This window comes from Rhipicephalus sanguineus, chromosome 4 (genome assembly GCF_013339695.2).
Source record: "Rhipicephalus sanguineus isolate Rsan-2018 chromosome 4, BIME_Rsan_1.4, whole genome shotgun sequence".
NCBI lineage: Eukaryota > Metazoa > Arthropoda > Arachnida > Ixodida > Ixodidae > Rhipicephalus > Rhipicephalus sanguineus.
The window spans coordinates 82,688,959-82,712,234 of NC_051179.1; the positions used below are offsets into that span (position 1 = coordinate 82,688,959).

The 23,276-nt window shown below is 44.0% G+C and overlaps 1 protein-coding gene across 1 annotated transcript in view; it reads right to left on the reverse strand.

Moving 5' to 3' along the window:
• Nucleotides 1-913: 913 nt before the first annotated feature.
• LOC119390341 (ATP-dependent translocase ABCB1-like) overlaps nucleotides 914-23,276 on the reverse strand; it is a 197,112-nt gene continuing 174,749 nt past the window's right edge. The window contains 6 exon segments of the mRNA XM_037657941.2: nucleotides 914-3,772; nucleotides 10,862-11,011; nucleotides 14,360-14,572; nucleotides 17,789-17,983; nucleotides 20,925-21,081; nucleotides 22,064-22,204. Of these exon segments, the coding sequence (XP_037513869.1) occupies nucleotides 3,572-3,772; nucleotides 10,862-11,011; nucleotides 14,360-14,572; nucleotides 17,789-17,983; nucleotides 20,925-21,081; nucleotides 22,064-22,204 (1,057 nt within the window). The 3' untranslated portion in view covers nucleotides 914-3,571.

Genomic DNA, 23,276 nt, shown 5'->3' on the forward strand with positions numbered 1-23,276 from the left:
TTTCACAGAAGATTGCGGCAATTTTTTTTAGCTGGAAACAATGAGCTTTTATTTTTAGTTGTCTTTGCACTTACGCTTAAAGGGGCCATACCCAATTTTCGATCATAATCTGTGTTAAGTGGGTTAAACCTTGTGCATTCAGAAATAGGCTGGCGAAATTTTAGTGCATATGGTTGAGCACTTAATTAAAATTCAATATTTTTATGAACACACAAGAGGCCTGCGAATTAGGCAACACTGGTGCACTCGCGAATTGTGAGGTAACAAGCTCCTTGCTGTGTGAGCGTTTGCATTCCGGCAAATGATATTGTTCCATGGTCAGCTTCACGTGAAATCGAGATATTTTAGCTTTCTTCAGCTTGGCACTCAAATTGATCAATTTGCAGTGGCAGAAACTTTGGTAGAAGACGACGGCTCCATGCCATGCAGCACATGACGTCACACATGCCGTGGCAACAAAACGACGGTCGCCGGCAGTGGGCGGGGTTTATAGCCGGCGACTTCATGGGCTTGTTTTGCACTGAAATAGTCTTTTACAGTCCACTTTTCATATATGAAGAAGCATAGCAGACCCTTTACTTCTATTTTTCGCTGAAAACCACAAATTGTTGGGTGACCGTTTCATGCCACCTTGAAGACGTAAGGATAGAGACTCTGAATATGTCTTCTTCAAAGATTATGCATGCATCAACAAGTGTTGGCTTCATCTTGGCTTGTACTGCGGGGGCTGCTGCTCTAGTAATTTTATTTTAATACCCATTTTGATGTAACTGCAGTCACCGTACATGCCGCCAGGCATCAAAAGGCGTGTGAAAAAATCTAATATACACGTTTTTGCAAGAGCAGGTTACGCCTCTACACGAATTAAAATATAGGACATGCTTGGGTCGGAAGAAGACAGACAACGTACAGATCTCTGTAACACACAACTTTATTCGTATCTCGAAAATACATAACTTAAGTAGGAATTTTTTTTTACTATTTTGCATTCACATAGCACACCTTATCGAGCCAACCACGTAGTACTGTTTTCCAATGCAATGTTGAGTGCAAAAAAAAATATAGCGTTCACACACATACAGAAATCCTGTACATGACACGTGTGCTTTGTTCAATGTTATGCAGTGAAGCTGCCAACGACAGCATTACAGAAAACGTTGCACAGTCATTCTTATGACATCAAAGAAAAGCAAACCATGAGTAGCGCTCTTCTGCGATAATGAGTAGGCATGCACCCAATATGTAACGCTACTGACGCACTTATGACACTGCGCTTCAGAACGAGCATGCGTCACTTCCGCAGAAAGCTGGTGAAGTATGGTATGTATAATGCACACTCCTCAGTTACAATACTGCAGTGAAAATATGAAGATTACCATGTTGACACTAGGAAAACAGTGAAACCAACAACCTGCACACAAACTAGGCTTACTGCCTAGACCTTCGGTCATAATGTCAAAGTCGTATAATTCTCAAGCGCTCGGATTGACTGGAATGATGCCACACCCTCTCTTTTTGCCAGTATTGGCCACTAACTGCAACAGGCGCTAAAACATGATAGAATAAAAGAAAAGGATGAATTCTCGCATGGCCGCAGACGTCTTATTTTTGTTAAGACAGCTGTTTGCTTACAGCTTTTCAGCTGGTAGATCTTCAACACACCTAGGTATGTGTCGTCCATAAACCTGAGTTAAACAGAACAGCAAAGCTGGAAACTTCAAGAGTGAAGGTGGAAAGCTTCAAGGTCATGAGAGGTTGGAATGTGGAGGGAAGTGATAAAGTCACAGAATGAAACAAATTAACGCCACCGTGATACAATATTTCACAAGATGCATCCACTGTAAAAGCACAGGCAAGTTATAAATGAATACAACATGTGGTTTAGCAATGACGTTCTGTGTTAGTAGCTGACATGGTTCCCTTGCGACACAGCAAAGGTTCGGTGTTACCATGCCGTAAGAATTGTACGAGCACGTGTTGTCGCACAGCGGACCCAGCATCAGACTGAGCAAATGTGCAGAAGCTGTCATCTAATAACACAAACACATATAGTAACAAGCTAGAGCATCTGGTGATAAAACAATCCTGCAATTATTGTACGTCACATTCTTGGTGTCATCGTGACCATGACACATTACTGAGCAACTGAATGTACAGTCTTTGTCAAAAGTATACAAGCTGTCTTAATTGCGTCCGCGAGGCGAACTACAGGTAGTTAGGCCTGACGTATACAGTAGGTTCCAATGTGCCGTAATATTAAAAGAACTTTCACGCTAGCCAACCAGAGGTATGGAATGTCAAAAGGACAACAGGAAGTGCACCACACAACCAGAGAAATACGTGACGAAAGTACGGACCAAAGGATGTGCTTATACAGTGTTTGTCTCTTAACATACTTGCACACTGTTGACTTTTGTGAATGAAAGTATTCCTGAAACATGAACAATGATATGCAATACATACTTTAAAACGCCAGGAATGCTTCCTCAAAGGTTTCAAGGTGTAATAAAAGCAGAAGAAAATTATATATCTGTAACGGTGTGCAAAAGCTTGCGGTCAACAGAAGCGTACTGCAAGACTCAAATCCACGTTCTCTGTGCTTACTAGCTGGTGAACAGAAGGTGTTGTTGAAAAGTGCACCCGTGTTATGGGAATTACCAGCTCACCAATGGAACTCATTGAAATCACCGAATGATAAGATTGTGCACATAACTTCTCCCATAATGAGCTCTTAGTGGCACAGAGTCCCTACAACTTCAAAGGAACCTCAAATGTATAATTCAGTGACACCCTAAGAATGCAGTATGTGAATGCAAAAAAACTCACAGTGTCCCTTATATATGCATTCTCCTTAGACAACTTGAAGGCGAAAGCCATCGATATATTGATCCTCCTCAACCCCCCCCACCTCACCGAAAGTTTTCTGCACCTAACATGGTTTTGCAATGTCTCCATCATCGGCCCACATTTGACCAAGTGACGATGTCATGTGATGATGCAATCATGTGACGTCATAGCGACATCGCGATGACTTCACAAATTTTGGCGATCTGTGACATCATGACGATTTTTTTCGTCACTCGTGTTGACGCTGGCACCGACGGTCAATTTTTGCGTTTGACGAGGCCATCTAAGGCTTTCACATTAATGCTACACCACTCTGTCCCACTTGAGATAATTTTAACGTTTTGTACAAGCCGTTGATGTTTTCTCGTTTGCATGATGCCACGACAGAGGCAATATTTTTCTCTATCGGCATCACTAGAGAATAGCAAAAGCTGCAGTGCAGCTTTGAGGGTTGAGCTCACGCTGAACTCCTAGGCTGCCACCGTGTGCAGCATGACAACTGAATCTGTGCCCAGCCAGAATAACTAGAAGACGGAGCTTCTACAGCAGGTGTTGCTTGCCTGGAAAAATGCAGTTCAGTGGAGGACCCTGTTTTCATGCAGTGTCTCGCTGGGGGAAATAAAAGGTAGCCCTCTTTCATCCGTCAAAAAATGATGATGATTGGTAGTGGTTCACGTGACAAAAGCGTAATGTATGCTATCGTTTGTATAGACCTGTCGTTGTGTCACGCTAAAATGAGGCTTTTTTCTACGAGCCTGTGATATACGCCCTGCATTTGCATGAGCTGCGCGTGTGTTCCCTGCTCCATGATTGTACCGTGCTCCATGACTGCGATGCGGTCCGCCACTTTGATGGCGGACAGCCGGTGGCTCACAAAGAGGCAGGCGCGTTCCCCCAGGTTTTCCTTCACGGCTTCCAAGACAGCCTGGAACCAATCAAATCAAACAGTGAGGCTCCCTCGCATCCCAAAGCAGCACACAGGCTATTAAAGATGGAGTAGTGACAATATTTAGATTACATCATGAAAGTGTTTAGCGAAGCACAACTGAAACGTAGATGCAGGAAAAGAACAACAGATGAGTGCATTTACTGCTAACTTTCAAAGTGTGTGTGCATTCCATTCTTCTACTAACACGTAGTAGTTTCACTACACTGAAAACCTTTGGATGACAAGCCAAAAGCCCAAATTGTGACCCTGCCTGCTCCGAGCCTGCTCCAGTTGGCGAGTGTTTAGATCTTAAAGGGGCCCTCTAACACTCTTCAACCCCCCATTTTTTACTCGTGGATTGCGTAGACTGAAGTACGGACGAACTAGTGCAGCAAGAACGGCAGCGATAGCGGCACGCAGTACGAAGTTATTCAATTTAGAAAATTCAAAATACAAGAAAAAAAAAATGCCTGCCCTCAACTCGATTTTCGCGGGGTCACGTGACCACATTTCACTCTCTGCTGTGACGTCGGATGGCGCTCCAATGAAATGGGCTGAAAGCTCTTACGTAGGGGAAGCTCGCACACCATTGTTGCTTCTCCTTTCCAACGTATTGTTGACGTCGTTGCCATAGTAACAAACGTGGTTCCTCCTGACTTGTCGAACTTGAGCGGGCGCTACTGCTTCGTAGCGAGGCTGGAGAGGCTTTGTCTGCTGTTCCTTACAACGACATCCATGTCATTCCCTCTTCTCATTCTGAGAAGGGAATTTGTGGAGCGGCATGGCGGTTAAACACGGTCGCCCCTACGCGGGTTGTTCGGTGAGCAGCCCGAGGAGTTACAAGTGTGCAGCGACAACAATTCAACGAAGATTGCACCGTTTCAACAACAATCATGAGCCTACCGCACATGCGGAAAGAGGCAGCTCGCAAACGTACAGATGCAAAAAGAAGGAAGAGGGGCAAGCGTTTCATATGGACATCCGACCGGCGCAGGCAAAAAAAAAAAAAGAAAGCCAGAGCAACCAGAGGCGAAATGGCAACCGGCGCCTCTGTCGTACTTTGTGGTTGTAGTGGTATTTTTTGTTGCGACGGCGGCTATTTGGAGTTCATTGAAAAAGCACAGAAAAGAAAAACGAAACACAATAGTAATCTCAACTTTGATGCAACGCCGTTATTACTTCTAACGTTACATTTATCCAATCATAGGCCAGCGCCCATCTTCGTCATTTCCGCCCGCAATAGTTCTGGCAAGCGCCACTACGTGCTGATGCGGTCAGCAGCGATGTAGCGACTTCAACGCGTGATTAAAATACTAAATAATTTGATATCGGTGCTTAAACTTATGCTAAAATTATCCCCAGCCATCAGTCTACGCAACCCGCAAGTAAAAAATGGGGGGTTGAATAGTGTTGGAGGGCCCCTTTAAGCATTGCTCCCTCTTGTTCACCCCACAAAGATAAAGTACTAAAGACTTTTTTTTCTTTCAGAAATTGTCTCATCATGGTGAAGGAAATGTGGAAAGTAAATGAGTTCACGGTAACCTGCAGGAACTGAATCCACATTATTCACACTGCAAGCCAGTGCCTGAAAAACTTGGTGTGTGGCAGCTTCCCAATCAAACATATGCTATCAATTTTATTCTCAATGATTTGTAACTGCTGGCCCTAAGCAAGGCACCTTACTGAGATTATGTAGGTATTAAGTCTTGAATGAAGTATCACATCAAAGTGAGCTCATCACGCTTATGATCACATTTATACTGTCCTTTAATTTTTCTTTTTTAACATAAAAAGTGAGTGACATTAACCCTTTTGCTCTCACTGAAAAACCGGTAAGTTTTTGCCTTTTGGTCCCACCACATCAGTGAAGTATGTGTGTGTTCCCTACTCTCTCCACAATGACGTGCCCTGTAGCACAAAGTTGGTGAGCTCTGGAGTGGTTCCTCCATATGTTGTATAATCCCAGAAGCATAATTTCTCCTTTCTCTGACTTAACAAAAGTGTTCCTTCCTCAAGTGTGGCCACATGACCACTTTGAGACTACTACTGCTTGTGTGGGACCTTCAGCTGTTGATTGAAGTGGCAGCTTCTTGTTTGGCTCCAAATAAAAGCCTAACCTGGACTCGGAAGATGACAGCTTGTCGTAAGCGGAAGAGCCAACTTTGAATGCATTGGATTTGGACTCAGACAAAGCCGTGCCATTGCAGAAGCATGCTTGTAATGAGAAGAATGGTGCTCTTCCATAGTCTGCCGTGCATTTTATTTCTTTTATCGGATTGGAATGTGAAGGCCATAGCAAGAGTGCATTCACCATTATTCCAGTCATCTTTACCTTTTGCGTGACGCAGAAATAAACCGCCGTGTTCCTTTTATAAGATTCGAGGAAAAAAACATGACATTGGGATAGCATAACCTCCAAAAAAATGCGACACTGAAAGGGGTAAACAACCAAGGGCAAGGACGTAGAACAATAACCATAAAGGCCAGCAACATTGCATAATGCAATGAAATTATGCAAAATATTTTCAACTAATGAATATGTGTCACCAACAGCTGGAAGTAGTACAATACGCACCTATATCAAAACATGTTTTTTCATATTTGGAAACACTTCTAGAACAAAAAATGTCATCCATGTATTAGTAATACCTTAGTAATTAAAAAAATCATAAGTGCAAGCCCACAAAGCAGTGCTGAACACAATAGACCTCACATAGCACGACAGCGGAAGCATTGCACAACGGTCACCCGATATCAGCAGGATGACATGCCAAGGCTTTGTTTAAACGTGCGCAATCGCAAGGCTGGGCAGCAGTACGGGCACTGAAAACAAATAAATGAATCATGGCCGACTGGCAATCACAGACTGTCACGTGACACCATACGATGCTAACAATGGAGCGCAAGGAAGTTAAATTAGTCATTGTGTTTAGTTGTAGTGTACAACTGATAAGGTAAACGGAAATGAATAGAGATAAAAAGCAACTTGCAGCCAGTGGCAGCCGGAGCCACACCCATTGCATTAAGCGTGCTTTGCTCTATGGATTGAGCTACAGCCATGGCCTCTTCTCCCGCCTACATTCTTAAGTATTTACATTTGTGTCAAACTCTAGGAGTGCTGGCCAGAACGTATTGTTGCCCATTCCCACTTGCCCATGACGAAAAGCTGTTGCTCTGTAGATTAATACATGGCTGGTGAAGTGCTCTGTCAGGCGGCTGTGACACCTTTTTGTAATTGATAGATTGATTGATGGAAATGCAGTTTGAACTTGCTACAAAAGCGAACAATAATTTTCTGAGGAAAAAACAACAAGCAAATTAGTCCAACCGAGAGCAAAGGAAAGAATGCTTATTCACAGTGACATGCAGGCAACTTAGCCCAGAGGTGAATCTACAGAAGGACGGAGTGCTGGGTGAGTTGGTGAGTCATCTTTGAATGGCGGTGTGCAAGGAAAGAACAAAAGCACAGGGAGAAGGAACATGGACACAGCGCAAAGTGTAAACTCAGAAATTTTACTGAAACAACAAATATAAAGATGTGGTTAGATTAACACATGCAAAAAAAATCATGAACAGACAAAAATTACCTCAATGACGTGCTCCCAGGAAGCCTATTTTTGTGGCAAGTAGTGTGACCGAGGGTTTCGCGACCCATGAATCACCCGCTTTGTTGATGAAATAAGCTATTTCATGTGCTACCCTACATTTGAACCTAGGTTGTACTTTGGTGTCAAGTTCAAGCGAACTGACACATAGTGTCCTCATTGACACTGTGTACTCATTCCTTCTTCCGGTGCCTTCGTTCTTTTTTTGCGCACCACCATTCGAAGCTGAATCTAGTTTAGTTTTGCACTGGGAGAAGAAGACATAAATTGTTCAATTAAACGTTCCGAAACTGCACAGTGGGTTGAGGGACGATGTAGTGGGCGGCTCTGGAATAGTTTTCACCACCTTGGCATTTATCAAAGGTGCACCAAATAGAAAAAAAAATATTTCAGCTGTATTGGTAAATTACCCTTTTATAACGCAGATCGCAGCTCTTGCCGCGAAAACACTCCGAATAGGTCAGAAAAGACAAAAAAAAGAAGGTGGGTGACCTTCAAGTTAAACTTTATCAGTAAAAATGTATTGCATCGTGTTCCAAGGGAATTAGAAAGTTAATGAGGCAAGCTTTTGGAACTTTTACTGAGCCAACGCAGCCGAAATATGAAGAAATGCTTTGGAATCCGTGACATCACACTGGCGTAGTGGCATTGGTTTTCAGTGGGAAACTTATTGAATAAAACCTTGGCCTTCATCTTCCCACCTAATGTCGTACATATCACAAAATGACAGTAGGGTTCTCAAAGAATAATTTGCCAGTATAAACTGCTGTAGTGCTTCACTTTAATGTGCAACAAAGTACGGTATACCAGTGTTTTTAAATTTTACTCCCATGCGTTCGCTGCAATTGGGAATTGAATCCGCATCTTCGCATTCGGCAGCACAACGCCACAGTTACTGGGCTACCACGGTGGGCGGGAGAAGAGAACAAACAAAAAGAAGGCTACGTGTGGTCCTGTCACGATGTGAATGGGATGTGTCACCATTGTCACAAGATGACAAATCGGTTGCTGAGTCAAGTCATGGCTTCAAGTACAAGGCCATAGCTTATAAAACCAACATAACGCACAGACAGCTTGCAACAAATGTTAACATTTCTTGCTGAGGGCCAGATAAAGGTCTTTGAGAGAGTTAAGTCCACTGTCACAATGAGCCAGGGAAGTGGCCAATAAACATCTGTCTTTTTTGCACAAGCCGGAAAGCATTATCCCGAAAAATGCCTGGCTGATATAAACCTTCTATGTGTCTTTCTTGTGACGATGAGTGGGACCAGAACTTCCAAGTCTTTTTATGCTGTCATGAAAATGCCCTGAAGTGACACCGTTTCAACGTAATTGACATGTGATTGCCAAGGGTGCCAGTCTACGCTAGTAATCACACAGGACAGGGGTGCGGCAAAACGAATGTTTACGGCAGCAAATATGTGTGCCACACAACCAAAGCCACCAGCCCAGTGACAGTGCAAGATGCATTACGTGGTGCAATGGGGTAATTCAACGTGTGATATGGTATTGCAGTAGGTTCATGTGAGTGCTTTTAATTGTCATAATTAATCACAGTCTGTGTATTCACAGTAATTAATCACAGTATGTGTGCAGCATATATGTACATCGTTTACCGTATTTACTCGAATCTAGGCCGCCCTCGATTGCAGGCCGACCCCCGAAATTTGCAAGGCCAGAAAAAAAAAAAAACTTACCTCGAATGCAGGCCGAATTAAAAAAAGGAAACACAGTTTTATCGGCAGAAAACCCAGCATTTTTATTGCACAAGCGCACACTCCGTAGGCACGTACTACGTAGAACGTTTGTTCGTCGTCGTCGTCATCGTCCGCAACATCGCTGTCCTCTTTGACGCTAAGTTCATCCCAGAGGGCATCGTCCTCACTTCCGTCCATCGCTTTGGATATAATTAAGGCGAAGGCCAGGGAAGTTGCCTTCGTGAAGGGTGTCACACGAGCCAATTTTAAAGCAAGCAGGGGCTGGGCAATCCATTTCATGAAACGGTTCGGGTTCAGCCTGAGACGACGGACCTCCGTGTGTCAGAAGCTGCCCGCTGACTTCGAGGAGAAGCTTGTCAAGTTTCAGCGATACGTGAGGGACAAACGGTGGCAAAAGGGCTACCAACTGGGGCAAATTGCAAATGCCAACCAGACCCCAGTGTGCTTCGACAAGCCAATGGCATACAGTGTGAACAAAAATGGTGCGAAGAAAGTCAAGCTTAGGACGGCGGGCTACAAAAAGCAGCGAACGACAGTAATGTTGTGCTGCACCGCTGATGGATGAAAGCTTCCCCCATACATAATTTTCAAGTGCAAGACTGTACCAGCTGGCGAAAAGTTCCCCAGAAATGTTGTCATGCACGTTCACGACAAAGTTTGGATGTCCAGTGGCTTGATGGAGGACTGGGTGAAAACGGTTTGGGAACTGCTGTCCAGGGTCCGCATTGTGCAAGCAGGGGTTGCGTTGTGCAAGCAGCACGCCGAACTCATACTGCGCTTACAGGTTTGATGTTTTCGCCGCAGGGGAGAACGATCTTTTGCTTAAAGGCCATGCTGTCGTGGTACCGCTTGGTTGGTGCCATCGCTTCTGAAGCACAGTTGGTGCAGGCGTTTTGCAAGCATGTGTTTAAGGCACGACTACACTGCACAATCGCTTCCAGAAAACTGACCAACTCCGCGCTCGTGCTGCTCATGCTGCTCGCGCCTCTGCCACCTCCACGTCACGCGACAGGAGGAGAGAGGGTGTCAGAGTGCGTGGCATTCGCCGGCGCCATAATCAAGTGACCCGATCCACCTTTGCCCGCCTTTGCCGGCGTGAAATCTCGCTGGCTCGACGACCCTCGCCGCATGAATGTGGGACTGCGAGATTTCGAAAGCATGGACAGTACGAAGCAGACGACGCGGTCAGCCTGAGTAGCCATGGGGACCACCATTCTGCCGCTGAGCCTGAGCGACCTTGTCACCATGCAGCTACCGTAGGATGTCGCGAAAATGAGCCTTAGACGCGCTTGCAGAGCCGTCTGCATACGGTAGCCTGAGGTCGGCGCATGGTGAGCCGCCATGCCGCTAGCATGGCCGGGCCTTTAGGTAGGTGGTGGCTGTGGTCAAATCATGGTACTCGAATCTAAGCCGACACCCCCACTTTCGCACATCGTTTTTTCGAAAAAAACATCGGCTTAGATTCGAGTAAATACAGTAATTGTTGTCTTGGCATGTTGGAAAACAGGAAACGTAAGCAACACCAACGAATAAGCTTTGTTGTGCTATGTCCAGTAGTAAAGACAAAATACCTGCCGTACCATTTCAGTTCAAAGAACTTCTGCACGGAAAGTGCAACCAGTCAATAAACGTTTCACTTTTGAGAATCATCTCTGGAAAGGCAACGCGCGTGCAGAAAGCGTGACGTGACCTTGCTTGGGCCTAGGGCGTGTGCGTTCATTGATAGCACTTTATTAAGAAGGGATTAATTGAAAAGCACTCACCTGTTCAGCATCAGCATCCAGGGCTGATGTAGCCTCATCCAAGACAAGAATGGCGGGCTTGCGTACAAATGCCCGTGCGAGCGCAACCCGCTGCTTCTGTCCTTCCGACAGCTGTGCCATGCTTGAGTTACACAAGGGTGTATCGTAGCCCTGAAAAAAAACACACATTCTCGCATGTACACCTGGTTGTGGATTGGGCTTTATTGCAGATTATGTCTAAACAAATGATTATCCCCATATTCAGAACTTGAATTGGTCAAGACGGACTCAAGTAACGCCTGACATGAACAGGCTAAAGAATCTCACTGAGTTCCCTTGGGCGCATTGCCGCCAGGAATGACAATGACATTGGCTGTTCAAATAAAGTCAAGGCTTCACGTAAATTCTCATGTCTGAAGGGGGAGATAGAAACCAGACTTGTTTGTGCGGTTGATGCTCTGTCTTGACATTGATAGACAAAGTCAGTTCTGCAAGAATATTTAAATTGTTATAGTTACACTCACTGCCTTATTTATCGTCTCTCAAAAACCTGGCTTGCCACCTACAGAAATCTTTGCATACAATCGCAATATTGAAATTGTGGTGGCTAGGAGTAGTCTAAGCTATTATCTAAGATGAAAAGTTTGATTAATTACAGTGCTAAGAGACTGTGTTGCACTCATTCTTCGATTCAATGAACTCAATGTGGTCAGCTAATGAGATATGGTCAAATAAGTACAGTAGGAGACTGACACAAACAATGAAGGTTTTCTGGCAAGCTGCCTTGGGCCCAAAATCAGGTGATGTTAGCCGAGTTAGCCATGCCCTGAATGTACACTTAGCTTAATGTAGCTTTTATAACAAATTGTCTGTCTGAATATCTACATTTCCTTCATCTGTCCCGAAGGACATAAAAGCAGCTATTAATTATAAACAGGTATTGAAGCACTGTGTTTTTCTCACTGCGATCACACAAAAAACGTCTTGCAGTACCTTAAAAGGACACTAAAGTGAAACAACTAGGCTTGTGCGAATATTCGAACGAATATTACAGCATTAGAATTTGATTCGACACAAATTTAAATTATTTTAAATTTCGAAGTATTCGAAATGAACGAATAGACCACATAAACCGCATTTAACCCCCTGTAAAGGTGGTTTCACTGCAGTGGAAGGGTGCGATACCATGAATACACCTATCTAGGGGAAATTCACACTGCCGCAAAGCCCCACTTCAAGGTTAAATGAACATATTACCCTCACATCAATTGATCATTTTTTAAGTTTAAAAGCTTGTTGTACCGGCTTATATGTATACTCTAAGTAAAGTAAATTTTAAAATGTAACATATTTTACAGGTTATCACTTGCATTCTACCGCAAGTCAAATCCTGCTACTATTCAAAGTTGCTTTCACTTCCCTTTGAACCAAAAAGAATGACATTTGCACATGCCTTGTTTCAATTAAAACAAATATTGTGCAGGTTAGTTGGGTCATGACAAATATGCTCATTTTCCTTTATACTATGTGATATATATACTATTCGAATTCGATTTGAAATTATTCGACCAAATCACTATTCGCTTCGAATGCATTTTGTACCTAAAATTTACGATTTGCACAAGCCTAGAAACAATGAATCGGTTTAGATTGATAAATTGTACTCTGAAAATTATAAAGCTGTTAATTTCATCATTATAGGCATATTAATAGAGAAGAAAAACAAGGTCAAAGTTTAATTTCTGAATTTCGCGCCAAAATCGCCGCACATGACTTCACGAATTTCAAAGTGTATTTCTCGTATTTTGGTGACATTGGGTCAACCTAATTTCCTGGAACTTGGTGTGTTCAGTCTATGGCACTCTCAGAGGGCAATGTACTTCATTTTTTTCGATTAGGAGCTACATAGGACCTAGTAGATGCCGTGAAAATCTATGACGTCACGACATTGGGTGCAGGAATTTCAAAGTGGCGTTGCCAACTGCATTTTCTTTCTGCGTGTTTTCTCGCTCACCAAGCGTCTTCTTGCGGCAAGTGCGGTGATTTTGGAATTGTGAAACTTTAATCTACAAATATGAGAAAAATATGGGTTGAAGGGACACTAAAGAGCAAAACGATTTTTCTCATATTAGTAAAGTACTCTTTCACGATACCAAAAACACCACGCTTGCGGCGAGAAGACTCTTGGTGAGCGAGAAAACACGCAAAAACAAAATGTGGGTGGCGACGCCACCTTGAAGTTTCCGCACCATTCGCCGTGACGTCACATGTTTTGACAGCACTTACTAGGGACTAAGTACAGTAGAACCCCGCTGTTACGTTCCTCACTGCTGCGTTTTCCCGGCTGTTACGTCGTTTTCCGCCGGTCCCGGCATAGCTCCCATAGGATACAATGTATTGGGAACCCTGCTGTTATGTCGTATCTGTCGGACCGTTCCCGTATGATACGTCGCGAAGTGCGCTCGGAGCTGACCGAGTGACTACCAAAGAGAGCGGCCATGGTGCATTTTCACGCAGCTTGGCCTCGTTTGACCGTAATATTAGTCGTATGAGAGGCGCAAGCAACAGAATCTTTCAATTGATGCAAACAAAAGCATGGCCTTCGAGATTCAAATTGTATGACGTAACTGCTCGCGAAAGCAAGGCCTTCGAGATTGGCATTTACTATTGACAAATGCATAGCCTTTGAGATTTGTATTGCACAAACATGGCGTGTATGACGTAATTGCTTGCGAAAGCAAGGCCTTCGAGATTGGCATTCACTTCCGCCATCGCGTTGGCGTAGACTCATCATCGTCGTTATTTGTCGGAGAACGGGAGGAGTTCGAGCTGGTTGGAGCTCGCATGGTCGTGCGTGCGGTTCGCGGTCGGACTCGCCGCGCCGGTCGTGATTGCGTGTGCTTAGTTCTTTCATGCCTACAGCTGTTGGTGTTAAAAAAATCACATACGTTGATTACATTTCTGTGGATGAGGCCGTCCTAAGCTCCGCGTTTCTATCCATCGAGCTAGATCGCGGCTGAGCGCGCCAATTTTCGTGCTGCTCGTAAGAATTGAAATAAAATTCTGTACCACTAAATATTTTGCCATTTTTCCTGTTTTTCGGCTCTTACGTTTCCCGTCTCTTACGTTTATTTCCTACGGTCCCTTCAAAAACGTATCAGCGGGGTTCTACTGTAATTCCTAATCGGTAAAAATGAAGTACATTGTCCTCTGAGGGGGCCATAGATTAACATACCAAGTTTGGGATAATTTTGTTGAGCCAATGGCGCCAAAATACGATAAATACACTTTGAAATCCATGACGTCATGTGGGGATATTTTGGCACGAAATTTAGAAATGAAACTTTGAACTTGATTTTCTCCTCTATTAATAAATGTATGATGGCGAAAGTAACGACATTAGAGTTCTCGCAGCACAATTTATCAATCTAAACCTATTCATTGTTTCTCTTTAGTGTCCCTTTAAAAGTGTTAAATCTGTATAACAAGAGCCCTACTACTGTGCCACGGTGTACTCACCAGGGGGAGTTGGCTGACGAAATCGTGCAGCCGTGCCATGCGGGCAGCCTCCTCCAGCTCTTCCTGGCTGGGCACGCCGGAAGAAGGGTCGAGGCCGTACACCACGTTCTCTCCGAGCGTGCGGTCCATCAGGGACAGCCGCGGCTCGCAGGCCACTATGCACTGCCGCAGGTGTCCCACGTTTATCGCACGCACGTCCACTCCGTCCAAGTACTGCACGCAAAATTGTGAGGGACCCAGACATCAAGAACCGCAGATGGTAATGCTCAACGTAATAGTGCAGCTCTCAAAAATGCACTGGACTCCTCCTAATATCAACGTTGACAGAGCTTCTCTTATCAGAAGTTGAGCTCATTTCAAGCAGTCCACTGAATTTATGAGAACCAAATGGTGTCAAGCTGTTCGAAATGGTGTTAATGTAGTTAACACTAAAGTGGGTCCATTTGTTCCATTTATCATCTACTTTCAAACTTTTTGTTCTTTCCAGAACATTTGAAAAAGCAAGCTAAAATGATCCCCGTTATACTGAAAAATCCCATGTGCTGCTTTCTCCTTTCCATTTCAAAGATACAACATAGCTGTGGATACTAGATCAAGCAACTGGGCTAGTAGGCAATGATTAATCATAAGTACAGTAGCGCAAAACATGACGGAGACAATGTAGCATCCATCCTGTTTAATTTATACTTGTTGTCTCATTAAACTGAACCACATCTTTGCCTGAAACATTGCCCAGAACATACCGCACAAGAGTTGTGAAAGATGGAGGCTTAACGGGCTAAAAAATTAGCACCTTTCACATGCTGCTTTATCATAACTAGTAAACACTACCCCCTTTTCAGAGCATGCCTTTTCCTGAACTTAATACTAAGCAAGCTATGAGCACGAGACTCCATAACATAGCCTTGATGTCTTGGGAAAAAGCTGTCTATGTGCTTAGACTTGGCATGCATGATGCAATAAGAAAGAGCAGAATCTGCAGTATACTAGTATGAATGCCACATACTCACTAAAGACATCTGCAAAACCAAAGTGTATGTTTTTTCAGTGACAGCATCTAGTGTTTTGCCTTTTTTGTTGCGATGAAATGTCATTCCATGCCGTCTAAGTGTGCCATAACAAACGCCTCAATGCCACGAAAAGAAAAAGAAATTGGGGAGCTATTCCATTCTGTGAACGTGTATGAATAGCAAAGCTATTCAGCACATGTCACAGAGGTGACACAGCGCAGGCACGTCTGGTATGAAAGGCCAGGTTGTGAAAGTGCCCATCAACATTCAAATCTCTGTGCACTGCACTGCACCACGAAAAGTGGCCTAACCTCTCCAGTCTTTGGTACAGAAAATGTCTCTGAAATTTAAAAAATGAAGCGCAGGGACGAGGGAGTCGAAAAAAAAAAAAACCCTTGGATGTGCTGGTTGGGGTTTGTTTCCAAATCCAATGATTTAGAGAAAATATGGTGCTCTGTGTAGTCGCTGCCACACTCGCAGGAGAACTGCAATTCTTCTTCACTGCACAAGACTTTGGCAAACGAGCGTTTTTTTTTTTCTTATTTTATTGCGACAGCAATTATATGGACACTCTCGACAGGTTTTTGCCGTCGGCGTTGCCGTCATGTTCCGTATAAAGTCCAAATCGATAACATCCCCCTGCGCATCGTATATTCTACCTGCAGGTAAAAACGGGTGAGCAGGCACAACGAACGCGGCTGAAGCACAGATAAAATGAGCCGACCCATCTCCGTCGCTTGGAGGGAGCATGCGATAACATCACCCCGTGTGCTAAGCCTGCCGTTGATTGCTACTCAAGCAGAGAAGAAACGCCCCGCCCGTCTTGAAGGAACATGGAGGAATGCGAGGAGGGAGGGGTGATATGTCGCTGGAGCAGCAACTGTGAACTTTGATCACAATGACGCAGTCGCGATCGCTGGCGCGTGCACTATCTCGGCAGGCATCAGCATACAACTTGTATACCCTTCTACGTGCTGTGCTCTCAACGCGAAGAGACCGTGCGAAAACCACAGCTCTCCCAGCAGTGGCCGTATTCTCTTACGCCAACGTTTTGTAGAATTACGCGAGATCGCATCTAAAGGAGTTAGCTTCCAGCCTTACTTCATATAACATTACAATTTGTTGCTATCGCATTCATTGCTTCGCCTTTGCGGTGAAACTGCTTTCTTTTTTTCTGAACAGAGCTGTTGCCAACACGTGTGCGCCACTTGCGCACAGAGAAGGACGCCATTTTCTGATTCCATTCACCAGAATCAAGTCCTTTCTCGACCAAAATGCATGCTTTGAGCATGTTTTTACATTTTTTTTACTGCACCATGTGTTCAAGCCAAAAGGAACTTAGCAAAATGAATCAGGGTAGCTTAACTGCAGCAACCCCAAACGCTTCTTTTAGTCGCTTGTCTTCGGTAGGGAAAGGGTTAATGGTAGACTGCACTTTACAGTACTGTTCATCACATTTCTGCTTGCATAGCACGCATCAAAATGAAGATAACTGTAAGATATGGGTGTGCGATACATGCGAGTTTTGCCATCAGACGTGACTTCATGGCAACGTACTATGAATTGCTGTGAAGCTGGAGCACACAAAACAAAATTATTTCTGAGGCTCTTGTTTGTACAAACAGCTGTGAAATTTCCCTTTATAACATTTCTGGAATTGTTGTACGAGATTAGTTATGTGTGTCATATGCGCAGCCGGCACTTTTTATCCAGGGGTAGATTCAAATATAGTACCAGAAGCAAATAGAATTTAATCGAAAATAGAATACTTTTCAGAGTATCCGAAGATTTAACAACCATTTTTACAAGTAACATAAAGTTAGTCACATCCTAGCAATCGTAATTTTAGCGTTAAAAGCACCAGTGGCAAATCGGGAGCATATAAGCTCTTCGTGTGCACACAATAGAAATATCACAGTCCCTTCCAAGAGGCTCCGAATTATAGTTATATAGTCCACATGGTGTGACTCCTTGACCAACCTAACCTGCACTACATAAGTTCTGATGTTTTATGCTGGTACTATACCCTCGAAATAAAATTTGTTGTACTTTTGCACCAGTTTTGTGCTTGCCTCAGTGCAAATGATGTCTTGAAATATTTGTAAACTATTTGAAAAGTGTTCGTATATGCTAACAGCATTTATACAATTTCAGCAGAGAATCGAATAGGACTTTAAAAAATAGGAACAGGACAATAGGATAATTTGATATTAGAAACTCCCACTTTATGAGAGACACCTGAGCGGAGAGTTCTGGATTAATTTCAATCCTGAGGAGTCGTTTACCATGCCTCCAATCTACCCCCATGTACTGCCTTCACCAAATGTGGCCACCATGACTGGAACTTGGACCCACAACCTTGTGGTCTGCCACAGAGACACTGCGACAGCTGCACTAAGCTGAGAGAGGAGAGGCTCACCACTTGTCCACACTGGGGATCGTAGAAACGCAGAAGAATGTCGACCACGGTAGACTTGCCACAGCCACTGGCACCTACCAGTGCCACCATCTCTCCGGGGCTTAGCTCCAGGTCAAGCCCTTGGAGCACTGTGACTTGCGGTCGGCTCGGGTAGGCAAAGGTGACACCCTTGAGGGACAGCCGGCTGCTGACTTCCTGTGGAAAGTTTCACGACAAGAAGAGTTGATCGATTGGTTTATGGGCTTTAACGTCCCAAAGCGACTCATAGCATGAGAGACACTGTAGTTGAGGGCTTTGGATAATTTCAACCTCCTGGGGTTCTTTTGTGCACTGGCATCACACAGTACACAAGCCTCTAGCATTTTGCCTATATTGAAATGCGACCACTGCGTCAGGGAACGAATCCGCATCTTTCAAGTTAGCAGCTGAGCACCGTAACTACTGAGCCACTGTGGCTTTGAATAAGATGAAGAGGGCTGGCTGATAAATATGCACAGTTCAGCATGTTAACCCCTTCCTTGATATAGAAAACCTAATGACCATATCAATTGACGTAAAAAAATTGCCAGGCGTCGATGAAATTCCTAATACCTTCCTCCGGAGATACGCTGAATGGTGCGCCAAATATTTTTGCATTATTTTCGACAAATCACTTTCACGTGCAGAAATACCACACGACTGGAAGCATGCAAAGATTATTCCCATCCCTAAATCAGAAGACCGCTCACTGCTGTCCTCTTACCGCCCTATTTCTCTTCTTTGTGCCTCATCAAAACTGATTGAGCACATTATATTTAAGCACATTTCAGTCTTTATTGAAAATAATGGCCTCTGCGACACTCGACAACACGGCTTCCGTCGCGGAATGTCGACCGTAACGCAACTACTGGAAACCGTACATGAAATTGCGGCAGCACTGGACAGTCAAGGCCAAATTGACATAATATTTTTGGATTTTGAAAAGGCCTTCGACCGTGTATCCCACCAAAAGTTGCTATTAAAACTAAAACCCATTCTCAAAAACGACCAGCTCCTTCAGTGGATAGAGGCGTATCCGACAGACAGGCGACAAACAGTCGTTGTCGACGATGCAAGGTCGGACTCATCCGATGTGCGGTCTGGAATACCACAAGGATCAGTTTTGGGTCCTCTGTTTTTTCTACTGTTCATCAACGACATAGTGCAACACATACCAGTTAAAATATGGTTGTTTGCAGACGACTGCATACTCTACAATGAAATCCGCAGCGAGACAGATCAGGCTATCCTAAATTCATCTTTAGCTGTTATAGCTACTTGGTGCTTAGAATGGCAAATGAGCATTAACCTCAGAAAAACAGTATCGATGACCATAACACGCAAAAGGAAGTCGTTACCTTTTCTGTACAGCATTAATGGTCATAATTTATCCTCTGTTACGCAATATAAATACCTCGGTTTAGTGATCACGTCGGACCTTAGGGGGAATAACCATGTAGCTCACATTAAAAAAAAGGCCATGAAGAAACTTGGATACCTGAGAAGAACCTTGGCTAAATCTACGAGCAATATAAAATTGTTGGCTTACAAGACATTCATAAGACCATTACTAGAATACGCTACTCCTGTCTGGGGCCCTTACAGCCAATCAAACATAAGCGAAATCGAAAATGTACAGCGGAAAGCAGTCAGATTTATCTTTAATTCTTACCGTCGTCACACATCGGTACGTGCTCTTTTACAGGACGCGAACCTTGAGACTCTAGAGATACGACGCTATCGAGAGAGGCTCAAGATGTTATACCTAATTCATCGTGAACATGTCAAAATAGATAAGAAATTGTATATTAAACCGTGTAGTCGGCGCCCAAACCGTTCATCTCATTCGTCAAAGTTAACCGAATACTCGTGCCGAACCAACATGTTCAAACAATCGTTCTTCCCCCGTACAATCCATGAATGGAACGCATTGCCCGAAAATGTACTGCAGAGCCCGACTATGTCGTCATTCACGCACGCTCTCGCTCATCTATGACCGGAGGTGTTTCCCATGGCGTCTGTTGCTTTCAAGATGGCGTGCGATATTGAAAGAAAAGCCATTACACCCCTCTTTTCGTTGTCGAGCAGACTACTGTGTGAACATGCGCTCTTTTGCACATTCTTGTCATTTTTTTCCATTGTAGTTATTTTTATTTGTCCTAAACTGTCAAACTTTCACTCTGTGATCCCTGTATTTTCTTACGAGTATTTTCACCTGTATCACCTTATGTGTTTTACTGGATTCTATTGTTTCCTATGTTTCACATACTGTAAAGATCGTTCAACACTGTTTTTAGTCTTATTTCACAGATTTGTTTCGTATTGTTTTCACAGATTGCTCAACATTTTCTTTTGTACAATCCACTCCTGCCTATGGCTTGTAAAACAAGTTGGCAGTAATAAATAAATAAATAAATAATCCTGAAAGTGCCAATATTTTTCTGAGGTTTCCACATCTCATGCTGTTTTAGAGTACAGTACTCACGGATTGAAACAGGACAATTTAGGGATAAGTGACGCACATATTTCGTCTCCACCGCCTTCAGTTCGGGTCATATTGGTGTAATTTTGACTCGAATGCACAGATCAGAGCCACCAATATCTTTAGAGACCAGATTCGTCGCGACATAACGTGGTTATCTCAAGCAATTGTGAATATCAGTCATTATACTAAAAAATTTCATGTCTCGTATTGAATCCATGAGTACTGTACATTTATGTAAGTGCTGACATGTGTGAACTGCTGTCCATTCAGCCTTTCTTTTTGAAGAGGTTACAAGATGGCAAAAATGACACCATGGTGTCAGAGGAGAGTGTAGGGGACCACAGACATAATACAAGAGTTCTATGTTCGCACTACACGTTGTGTACAGCTGATTGTGTGATCATAAAATGGGGCTGGCTGCACATACATGTGACTCTCTCTGTGGCTGTGAGAAGATTAGTGTACTTGTGGTTAATAGTGATTAGTATTTCATCTCAGCAACATCTAAGAATTGCAGTGGAAGCTTGCCAATACAGCACTAACATGATCATTCAATTAATTAGAATTTAATTAACACTACTCTGCAAGTGCTCTATGTGATTAATGACCTAAGTGAAAATGTAGGTAACTTACGGGCCTCATGCCACCATCCGAGTAACCATCGATTTCAGTCTCTGCTTCGAGTAGATTGAAGACTAGGCCAGCGGACAGCCTAGCCCTGAGGTAGTCTGGCAACATGGAAGTCCACTGGCCCACAGACACAGCACTGAACGCCATCGTGAAGAACACCCTGGGCCATAGACATCGCACACAATGTGAGGAGCTTCCAATGGCTAAGCAATACCGTATTTTCTCGCGTATAGTGCGCACAAACTATACAGGAAGATTGGAGCTAAAGTCGAGGTGCGAGTTAAATGCAGTGCTCGGTGTGCAAAATGGCTTCACGACACTGCTTTGCGGTAATGCAATGAAGGTGGCTTCATGCCAATACAAGAGTTTTTTTTTTCTTTTTAATATTTTCCGCGGGTTGTCATTGGACATGCGAATTATATGCAGGGGCAGATTATACACGAGAACATACGGTATATATCTATGAAATAGAATGGAACAGCTATCATCATCTTCCTCTTCAGCTTAGCAATATTAAAACCACAGTGGAATAAGAAATTGTCTTCAGTATCAGCAGAATTCATTCACAGAGGTGCAAGCTAGGCAGACAGAATATTACAGCTGCTACTCGTTTTACGATACACAGCATGAGCTAGTTCACGAACAGTTAGGAAGAATTCCATACCTACGCTGAATATGTTGCGTCCAATATATGACCTACTCTTGCCTTCCTAAACATGTAGGCAATGTTGAGAACTCATCCCATCATGACGTCTGCGCTTGTTACGGAGAATCAGCACCTCACAGACACTTTATTTTATGACGATGAGGATAAAAGTGAATGAAGCAAGCTGCTTCCTAAACCAGATCTGAAAGTGAAGCTAAAAACCAGATGCACTTATTGTTTTGCCAGGGAAACTAAACACATACGACTAGTACAACAAGTTCAATACAAGCCCGACAAGGTATACAAGTTCAATAAGGTTAGGGTGTACCTCTCACTCGAGATACTTCAACAAGTAAGAAATGGCAATCTTGGATTACAACTGAAATAACCTCCTCTGAAGTTTTGGCTTCTATTTTTAGCCGTGCAAAAAGCGAAGTCTCAGTAATACTACAGAGCTTACACTGTGTGCCCAGAAAAAACAGACATTATCACTTACCTGTAAACATTGGTGGCTTCCATTTCCCCCCTTGTAACTAGGAAGGCACCCAGACGAAAGGCACAGCCGTACACGAGGAACATCACACCTTGTGAAAAGGCGAAGGCAAGTGCAAACAGGATGCTCCGCTTCTGCGATTCTCTGCAGACAAAAGTCACAGCATCTTCAAGCATACACGGTGCGAAATGCGCATCCTTCTAGTTCAAGCATAGCCTCAACAAGGTGTAACGTACACAGTTGCTGTGACCACCACTAATTAATTACAGTGCCAGTAATGAAACGAGTTGACTGCGTATTTAGAGACGTGTGCTTTGACAGGGGCTAGCCGATACGAAATGTTTCGATCGAACAAGTTACCTGCTTCGGTGACGTGCGCAGGAACACTGGCATCTATCTATATCATTGTCTTACGTTTATGTGACATTGTTCCTGGAAGTATTAGCTGAGCAGTGTGACCTACACAACCGAGGCACGGTTATCTGTGTAACAGCCGACTGTGTAAGCGCTTAGAATATCTTTATTCCTAGTTGCTTGCTCCAATGTAACTTGGCAAAAAATGCAATTAATTATTCAATAAGATGAACATTAGGCCCCGCATACAGTGCTAAAATTTTAGTAGACAAGTTTTGATTTGCGCAGTTTCGGTTCTGTTCCGACTTCTAATGGAAGGCTGAATGAACGAAAGGGCAAAAAGAAAAAAAAGAAAGATTAGTCATAATGAACTTTAAAGGGGTCATGAAGCACCCCTTGGGCTGATTGAAAAAACACATCCTGCGGAAAGCTGACACGGCTATGAACTGCTCTGCCAAATATTACAGTCGTGCGCGCCGCGTAATGGCCACAAGCGGAGCGCGAAGTTGCCGTTTCCCCAGGCACCCTCTTTTCAAACAGAGGCCGGTTCTCACTCTCGTCGGTGGGCGGGGCGTCTGTCCGCTGTACGTCGCAAGAGACATAGCATGCTTATTGGCCGATAGCCGACGTAAATCGAGAGCGGCGTTCGGATCAGATGCGCTTCTTGCCGCGGGGTGCCGCCACTTGCCGGCGCCGCACTCCTCAGTACACGGTAGCCGCACTCGCGCAAGCGAATCACAGCGGGAGAGCGATCGCGTTTCATGACGCGCGCTGGCGTAACTTCTTTCCCCCATGCCATCCCTCCCTGTCTAGCTTCCAGTGCGCTCGTCGGCACGAGAAAAGAGAGAAAGCGCTGGGAGCG